General features: G+C 43.8%; 1 protein-coding gene across 1 annotated transcript; it reads right to left on the bottom strand.

The window, feature by feature from the left end:
• LOC110433664 lies at nucleotides 7216-8166 on the bottom strand. The gene has a single exon (XM_021456169.1). It carries the CDS (start codon nucleotides 8164-8166, stop codon nucleotides 7216-7218), a length of 951 nt encoding a protein of 316 aa, XP_021311844.1.

Genomic DNA, 10181 nt, shown 5'->3' on the forward strand with positions numbered 1-10181 from the left:
GTCAGGATATGGTGGATCACGAGTGGTCTTACCCCCTCTCGTGGTCACATTAAAGATATTGCAAGAATTTACAGAAGAAGGAACAGTAGCAGCAATTTGTGCTATTTGAGACTCTAAAATTTTATTAAAGTTTAATTGGTCCTTAACAGAAGAAACAAGGGAATCCAGTTTAGCAGTTAATGATTCAAGAGTCTTGTCATTAGCTAACAATCTTTTGTTCATGCTTTCATTGATTTTAGCTTGATTAATGACAAGTTCTTTAAGTGAAAGCCAGTTAGAGTTACTAGAGTTACCTTGGCCCTGGAAGCGCGAAGTTGGTCGTCCATTGTTGAAGGATTGCACAACTTCATGGCTTGCATTTTGCACCCTGCTCCGTTGGTTCGCACGTGCAGTGGCGTATTGTTGGATGGCCTCTCGATCTTTCTTTACCTTGGCTCGTTCATCCAACTTCTTCAACAAGAACTCCATCTTGTGAGATATTTCATTTACCTCTTCAATGGTTTTCGTGCTTCTCTTCTTGAGTTGAGGGCGTCCTTCTCTCCATGTTTGATTTGTCACTATGTTCTCAATGAGAGTTTTAGCTTGAGTGACATTGAGGGAGGTAAACGCTCCTCTTGCTGCGGCATCAAGGTGGCTACGAGCTACTGGAGTCAGCCCATGGTAGAAACCTTGAATCAGGAGCCACTCTTTAATTCCATGATGTGGACACTCTTGAATGTACTCCTGCAGACGTTCCCATGCTTCGGGAATAGTCTCGTCTGCCTTCTGTTGGAAGCTTGAAATCTTTGCCCTCAGAGCAGATGTCTTGCCCATTGGGAAGAATTTCTTGAGAAATGCATTGGCACATCTTCTCCAGGCGTTGACATCATCGGGTTGAGCGTAAAACCATTGCTTTGCCTTCCCAAGCAATGAGAATGGGAATAGGCGAAGGCGGATGGCGTCGGCCGTTACCCCTCTGATGGCAATAGTGCTACACACTTCCAAAAAGTGTTGGAGATGTGCATTTGCATCTTCATGTGGCTTCCCACTAAATGTACTTGCTTGCACCATAGTGATAAGTGATGGCTTAATCTCAAAGTCGACATCTTCGACCTCCACCCTCGGTCCAATGGTAACATGGGCAACTGATGGAGATGAGAAGTCGGAGATTGATGAGGAAGCCATTGACTGGTAGAGTGTCGGTGCTAAGCCTCCTTCCTTGAGTGAAATCAAGTATGAGCTGGATCTCCGATAAGTTACTAGACGGTGTCTAGGACTCTGTCGGGATGTCTCAGGATTTTCTAATGTGGCCTTGAATTGGTACTCACTCATACAATGCCCTGCTTCACAATATGGGGAAACAAAGGCAAGGGGTAAACCCCCCCTACAACTAATTGATACTAAGTTGATGATATTTTTTTTTTCGGATTCGTTCTTACTAAGATTTCTAGGCTATGCTTTCCCCGGCAACGGCGCCAGAAATGCTTGTTGGCACTTCTTAACGCAACCACCGGATATCGGTGATGGCGCCAGAAATGCCTGGTGTGGTAACTCTATTAACTATTGGATAATTCCGCAAGCGCACAGAAGGTACCGCTGTAGCACTTCACCCGGGAGTATTCCAAGGTATCGTAATTTATATTTTCCCAAGGGAAAGCAATAGCTAGAAATGCTTGTAAGAAAAGAGATCCTATCTCAACTTAGTTACAACTAGTGCAGAGAGGTGGTAACGAAAGGTGAAGGAAGGGATGATGATGATCCAGAGATAATCAAAAAGGATAACTACAAGATAACTAGAGTAGAGTAGCTAGGTGGGAGGACGACGAGTGAGTACAGGTTCCTAGGATATCTAATTCTACTCTCGTGAACTAATCTTAATCAAATAGCAGAGACACACTAGATTGATACCTTACTAATGGCTGCCAGGGATAGCCGAGCTGGTAAGACGCTTAAAAGGTTTTTCACCTAACCCCTTACCGAAAGCGACTATTGGGCTTATGGACGCCTTATCTTTTAAGAACTAGCTCGTACGTGAGGAGAACCTAATGCCGCCCACGATCTGTCACCTCCTAGGGAGTGCGCCCCAACTTTCCGTCCGAGCCAGCGACACCCAAAGGCAAGACCTAGCCTAAGCACCGCGCTTACGCTAACTCTCACTACTCTAGCTGCGATCAAACAACTATAGCACCTTGCTAAAGGCGATGGGAAACAGCCACGAGCTTGTTACAGGATCACAATCTAATATGTAACTACTAAAGGACAAGATAGAACACTACAATACTATTGCAAGAATAATATTGCACAAAGTAATACTTAGAAAAGTAGAAAGAGAATATATTAAGAAAACAAGTCTTACAGGAGAAATGATACAAGAGCTATACCAGACTCTCCAGAAGACGACTCCGGAGACCCCGAGCTTCGCTCGACTCAACTCTAACTCCCACACTAGACTACTACTACTACTACTCACTTGTATCTAGCTTGGATACTTGAACCTTGAATTCATCATGCCTTGGAAGGGTGAAATCAGCCTCTATTTATAGGGAGAGGTGGAGTAGGGGCTACTCCACCGCCACGTCATCGATCCGTGTGATCATGCCTCTCCACCCTTGGATCAAACCGACTTCACAACCGCCATTTGATCAACGGCAGGGGCAAACCAACATGTGAGACATGTGGGGAAGGTCGGTGGGGGGCCACCGACCCTGAAACCGCCTTACATGTGGGGTCGGGCGACCCCACTCCTGACCACCTGGGCCCACCAGCAGTGTCCACAATGGTCCCTTATGTCGGTGGAATAGGTGGCACACCTGGGTCCCACCAAAGAGGGGTCGGGCGACCCCCTCCCTGTGGGCCCAGGGTGTCACCTGTTGTCCCCTCGATCTCCTCTTGATGATTCTGATGTTGGCTTTGTCAAATAATGTCTTGAATTTGTTGTTCCTGCATAAACAAGCTAAGAGTACAAGTGGAACTAGTTATGGATAAAATATGTTCATGTCATGTCATTTCCCCTTGCAACCGAGGCATGTTGACGGTGTTTTGTATGTGGATTTCTATGGTATATCCACCGTCAACAAGATCCCCCAAGCTTAACCTTTGCTCGTCCCGAGCAAACAATCAAACTTAGCCTCGGTGGATCAGGTATTGTTACTATGTTCACATTTCAAGAGTACCATGTGTACAACAAAGTTCTTCTCTTTGCATGAAAAATTTAGCTATGTAAACTTACCCATATTACCTTAGTCCCTTATGGGGCTTATGGCTTTTCCTTTGTCTTAGGTGGTTGAAAGACAGAACAGTTTGACTTGAGCACTAACTTTCTCATTCTTAGCAAGTTTCATATCAGAGGTTTTGTGATATTTTCAAAAGAAAACTTAAATGTTCCTCATATGGTTCTCTCATGTCACTCAAATGGTGTATAATTCCTCACCAAGGCATATGATAGAGTTGCCTTCTCTATTTCATCCTATTTCTAAAAGGCTTATGTGGAGCTTAAGGTAGGGATGAAAGGAGATAGCATACTTACTTTGCATGTGTTGCGAAGTCAAAGCTCGGATCCTTGAAGAGAAGTGTCATACTCCCAGATCAAGATGTGCAAGTGTGATATATGGTGGACTAGGTTGCTCCTTTATTTGCTACACTCTCTCTACTTGTATATTGAGACATGGCTAGCATTTTCTTTTTCTTCGAGCTTTATGTGCTCAATTTTTTTTTTGTGGACTTGCACATGTCCATCTTTTTATTTCATTTTGCCTAGGCTTTTCATGTCTCATTTACCAAATAATGCTTAGAGAGAGATATTCTAACATTTAGAGTATGGAGCAACCTATTTAGTGGATGCGAAATACATGTGGTTGCGTACTTCCAGTGTAGAAGCAGCATATATATATGTGGTGTGTACGTGATCTTGATCTTAGGAGCATGAAAAGTCTCTTAATAGGGGTCAACAAGACTTGACGACACTCAACACAAAGCAAATAGCTTATGTGGAAAGGTTGCAATCATGTAAAGTAGATATAGCTGTGGTAGGAATTCATCACCCTTGAGGAACAATTAAGGGTTTGATCATTTTAAGAATAAATCTCTGATAATCATGCATGCTTAGAATAATATTATAGCAGCTCTTGTCTCACTATCTCATGTCCCACAACAACTTAGACTTAGTTCTAGCACTTGCAACCCACAAAGTTTTCAGGTTCATGGCAGTTTAAGTGAGCTAAGTGATCCATACTTGGAGAAATACTAAGTTGTATACTAGGTACTAGAGAAACATTAACAAGCAACTAGTCATCATTTCCATGAGGGATATAGACATACATGAAGCATATATGCTAAAGGGAAATGCTAATTTTTTTTAGAGCAAGAATGATAAAATGCATGGAAATAAATAGGATAGAATACTTACCTTGGTGGGGGAGAGGATCTCCCCCAAGCTTGTCCTTCCTCACTGGGGTGGATACGATGGATATGGTGGATATGGTGGAGGATATTGCTGTGGAGGATATTGTGCAGGAGGAGGTGGATATGCATGTGGTGGTTGAGGAATGTATGGTGGTACGGGCAGGTGATATGATGTGTAGGCTTGGCACCAGTTTCTATTGCTGCTCTCCTCAAAATTTTGGATTTGCTGTTGGGTTTCCACAGTGGCAGTGTGAATGGCTTCATGGTTAGTACGCAATGTAGCCATACCTGATCTGAGTAGCTCCATGTCATGACGGTGACTGCGGTTTCCAATCTCCTGCGAAGAAGAAAGAGACAACCGGGCACTACGTTTCCTCCCCGTCCCGGAGGTGTGCATGGCATTGGAAGTGCCCTCATTATCTGAATCATCTTGCTGTTCAGCTCGTGACTGTCCACGTGTGAATGGCCCTGCAAAACTTCTACGTCCTCCAACTCCAGGAACATTAGGCATTAACGGGTGGCCCCCGTATAATTTTAACTCTGGTTGTGGCAAAATGAGTCTTGCATTTGATTTACGCAATATAAATTCAATTGTGTCATTGGGGCCACGCGTAATTACTTTTGCTTGAATGAAATGATATTTTCCTAACACAGTTCTAGGAGTGGGTATGTACTGGATGGTGTCATCAAGGATCAAAATGTAATCACACAATTTTGTAATTATAGAGGTGAACTCAATTGGGTCATTCTTCCGTGCTATAGTGATCCAATGATGTACCATGGCTTTTACCGGTGCAATACGAATTCTATTCACCATGGCATATAGAATTCTATTATCAATTTCCCGCACAATCCGAATGTCATCTCTAGGGAATAGAGTGATGCCTATCCATTTGTGCATGAACCGTAGTGTGGGATGGCAAATATGGCTAGTACGTGGGTAAGTCTTTCCAATTAGATTCTCCCCAGTTATTTCATGCCAAAATTCTTGTCTATTAAAACCCCTTGTGGCAACTTCTACGTTGGTTTTAAAATTCATAAAGCCTAAACATGCAGCTAGATGGTCCCATGTGAAATCATAATCTTGGTTTCTTAGGCGAAAGTAAATGGTTGTTTCGGTTACCCTTACGGTGCTCAAAAATTCTAGAGTGAGAATCTTGCTACCTAGGTGTTCCGAAAAGTCCCAAAATTCACCCCATCCTATTGCAGCAAAGACATCAAAGAATTCCTCATACATACCTGTGTCTTTGAGGAATTTAGGGTCAATTACCTTGGTATGCTTGAATTCACGGTGGCGTAGATGGTTAAGCTTCTCCATTTCTTCTACGGTGAGCAAAAGTCCGGTCTCTATATCTTGCATCCGTAGAGGTGCTGCTTCTTCATTAAGTGGTGTTTGCTGTGGCATGGCCTCATGCTCTTGCTCCTCATGAGTCTCAGAGGGAAGTCCCTGATGAGAGGAGTACTCTTCTACCGAACTCATGGTGCCATGGGAGTGCCTTGATGAGCTTCCGCTAAACGCTCCACGCACTTTCTTCCCTATGTTCTTGAGTGGATTCTTCATGCTAGATCAAGAAAATAACGAACACCACTTCCACCAGAGAGGTTAGTTTAGATTTTAACTCTTCTTACCGGCTGATTACCTCTCTTGATTTCTCGACGGGTGAACACTTGAGCAATAGGGAAAGTGAAAGGAAGAGTGTTGATGATTTTCTTGAGTTGCTAGTAGAGGAAAATGGTTGTGAGTGAATGAGTGAGTGGATGGAAGAGAGGACAAGTGCAGAGGGCACTTTGTCAGGGTCGGCCGACCCCTCTTTTTCCACGAAACCACAAATGGCCAACACCTTGTGTCAAGGAAAGATGGATGGGAAGAAAGAAATAAGGAATGCTGCAGGGAGGGGGTCGGGCGACCCCATCACCACCTCCTCTTTGCGCTAGCTGTTCACCAGATTGATGATGAATGTGTGCCATGGCTGGTTCCCCATCTCCACTCACTCTCTCCTTTCTTTTGGATGTTTTCTCAAAGAATCTCTTCTTGGAATGTGGTGAAAGAGAAAGGAGGGAACAAGACAAGACTAGATGGGTGGATGTTTGCTCATGAGATGCTTCACGGGATGAGCTTCTCAAAATGTTGATTTACTTAAGGCTTTAAGCAAGTATCTTTCCCATACTTAGCAAGAGTGATTTGTCTAGGGGTTGCTTAAGTGACTTTAGAAAGAAGAAGATGGTTTTTGTTAAGTTAGCAGTGTCTCCTAATTTCACTTACGTTTTAGTGGAAGCAGGGGATGAGAACTAGAAACTCTAGCTCCTAGGGTGAGTGTCGATGTTTATGAGTCTTTATTTCTATACTCACTCTCCCTACATTACTTGTGCTGCCATACACCAGAGGAGGGGAGGAAGTGGGGCCAACCATGGGGTCGGCCGACCCCTCCTCTCACTCTTGAGTAATGCTGGGCACACTACACGAGTAACAGAACAAGCACATGCAAGAAAAATAGATGAAAGAGTTAGAGAATTCTCATGCACGGTTCAATTCGTTGATCAAGTGGGATTACATGAGTTGACATGGTAATGTTTTGGTGTTTTCTTGAATGGAGCATAGCATGTCATGACAGGAAGTGGCAAAGGACACGAGATGATAGGTGGGGGCCACCAAAGTGGGGTCGGGCGACCCCCCTTTGGGCCCCACCTGGTGTCCACCTTGCTCAGTGAGTTTTTATTTTTTACTTTACTTGTCTTAACTCAAGTTGATAGAAGGGTTGGAAAAGATGAAGGAAGTTTAATAAGTAACTTAAAGTTAAAGGTCAGTGGGCTTACCTTGATGGAAGAGCTGTTACCTCAGGTCCTTAGAACAGGACCTCCTCCTTGAGTTGATACAGAAATTTTCTTCGGAGGTGTCATCGGTTGTATTACCTTCTTCTTCCATATTTTCTTGCTCTTTGCTCTTGGCGTTGGATTGGTCTTTTTCTTTGGCCTAGTTATGAATGTGACGGTTGCCACATCCACTGCCAAGATTAGTGAGCATTGCACTACCTTTGGTTTGAAGTTGAACTTCTCCTGGGCCCCATTGATTGTAAATTGAATTTCTCCGGCTCCAACGTCAATATGTGCATTAGCAGTGCTGAGAAATGGTCTTCCCAGGATAAGTGGAGTCTTTTCATCCACCTCCATGTCGAGTACCACGAAATCCACAGGGACCAGGAACTCGCGTATCTTTACGGGGATATTCTCAGCTACCCCCGCAGGATGGCGAATTGACTGATCCGCTAACTGCAAATGTATTGATGTAGGGGACAAAACAGCATGGGTTAGTTTATCAAATATTACCTTTGGCATAACACTGACACTTGCTCCCAAGTCGCACAGTGCATGCACGAAGTGATGTGTCCCAATGGAGCAGTCGATGGTAGGACATCCAGGGTCCTTCTTCTTTTCTGGTAGTTGGTTTAGTATCGCCGCGCTGCATTCTTCTGTTAGCTTAATCACCTCAGTTGTAGGCAGCGGGCATTTGTTGTTGAGGATGTCTCTCAAATACTTGGCATAGGTTGGAACCTGCATTGCATCAAGTAGTGGAATATTGACATATAATTGCCGAATTACCTCAACAAACTTCCCGAATTGTTCATCGGTGGTTGGCTTCCTTGTTCTTGGAAATGGCAGCAGAATGTTGGTGTCGTAGAACTCGTGCGGAGCTGTCTTTCCATAGAACTTGGTGTTTTCCTGCTTAGATGGTGCTTCTTTCTTGTCTTCCTCAACTTCCTTATCTTTTCTTGCAGTCTTTTTTTTCATGTCAGGATATGGTGGATCACGAGTGGTCTTACCCCCTCTCGTGGTCACATTAAAGATATTGCAAGAATTTACAGAAGAAGGAACAGTAGCAGCAATTTGTGCTATTTGAGACTCTAAAATTTTATTAAAGTTTAATTGGTCCTTAACAGAAGAAACAAGGGAATCCATTTTAGCAGTTAATGATTCAAGAGTCTTGTCATTAGCTAACAATCTTTTGTTCATGCTTTCATTGATTTTAGCTTGATTAATGACAAGTTCTTTAAGTGAAAGCCAGTTAGAGTTACTAGAGTTACCTTGGCCCTGGAAGCGCGAAGTTGGTCGTCCATTGTTGAAGGATTGCACAGCTTCATGGCTTGCATTTTGCACCCTGCTCCGTTGGTTCGCACGTGCAGTGGCGTATTGTTGGATGGCCTCTCAATCTTTCTTTACCTTGGCTCGTTCATCCAACTTCTTCAACAAGAACTCCATCTTGTGAGATATTTCATTTACCTCTTCAATGGTTTTCGTGCTTCTCTACTTGAGTTGAGGGCGTCCTTCTCTCCATGTTTGATTTGTCACTATGTTCTCAATGAGAGTTTTAGCTTGAGTGACATTGAGGGAGGTAAACGCTCCTCTTGCGGCGGCATCAAGGTGGCTACGAGCTACTAGAGTCAGCCCATGGTAGAAACCTTGAATCACGAGCCACTCTTTAATTCCATGATGTGGACACTCTTGAATGTACTCCTGCAGACGTTCCCATGCTTCGGGAATAGTCTCGTCTGCCTTCTGTTGGAAGCTTGAAATCTTTGCCCTCAGAGCAGATGTCTTGCCCATTGGGAAGAATTTCTTGAGAAATGCATTGGCACATCTTCTCCAGATGTTGACATCATCGGGTTGAGCGTAAAACCATTGCTTTGCCTTCCCAAGCAATGAGAATGGGAATAGGCGAAGGCGGATGGCGTCGGCCGTTACCCCTCTGATGGCAATAGTGCTACACACTTCCAAAAAGTGTTGGAGATGTGCATTTGCATCTTCATGTGGCTTCCCACTAAATGTACTTGCTTGCACCATAGTGATAAGTGATGGCTTAATCTCAAAGTCGACATCTTCGACCTCCACCCTCGGTCCAATGGTAACATGGGCAACTGATGGAGATGAGAAGTCGGAGATTGATGAGGAAGCCATTGACTGGTAGAGTGTCGGTGCTAAGCCTCCTTCCTTGAGTGAATTCAAGTATGAGCTGGATCTCCGATAAGTTACTAGACGGTGTCTAGGACTCTGTCGGGATGTCTCAGGATTTTCTAATGTGGCCTTGAATTGGAACTCACTCATACAATGCCCTGCTTCACAATATAGAGAAACAAAGGCAAGGGGTAAACCCCCCCTACAACTAATTGATACTAAGTTGATGATATTTTTTTTTCGGATTCGTTCTTACTAAGATTTCTAGGCTATGCTTTCCCCGGCAACGGCGCCAGAAATGCTTATTGGCACTTCTTAACGCAACCACCGGATATCGGTGATGGCGCCAGAAATGCCTGGTGTGGTAACTCTATTAACTATTGGATAATTCCGCAAGCGCACAGAAGGTACCGCTGTAGCACTTCACCCGGGAGTATTCCAAGGTATCGTAATTTATATTTTCCCAAGGGAAAGCAATAGCTAGAAATGCTTGTAAGAAAAGAGATCCTATCTCAACTTAGTTACAACTAGTGCAGAGAGGTGGTAACGAAAGGTGAAGGAAGGGATGATGATGATCCAGAGATAATCAAAAAGGATAACTACAAGATAACTAGAGTAGAGTAGCTAGGTGGGAGGACAACGAGTGAGTACAGGTTCCTAGGATATCTAATTCTACTCTCGTGAACTAATCTTAATCAAATAGCAGAGACACACTAGATTGATACCTTACTAATGGCTGCCAGGGATAGCCGAGCTGGTAAGACGCTTAAAAGGTTTTTCACCTAACCCCTTACCGAAAGCGACTATTGGGCTTATGGACGCCTTATCTTTTAAGAACTAGCTCGTACGTGAGG

Source organism: Sorghum bicolor, chromosome 3 (genome assembly GCF_000003195.3).
Source record: "Sorghum bicolor cultivar BTx623 chromosome 3, Sorghum_bicolor_NCBIv3, whole genome shotgun sequence".
In the NCBI taxonomy this organism is placed as follows: domain Eukaryota; kingdom Viridiplantae; phylum Streptophyta; class Magnoliopsida; order Poales; family Poaceae; genus Sorghum; species Sorghum bicolor.

Coding starts and splice junctions, on each gene's coding strand:
- LOC110433664 (XM_021456169.1), bottom strand. CDS start 8,166: ATGAAAAAAAAGACTGCAAGAAAAGATAAGGAAGTTGAGGAAGACAAG.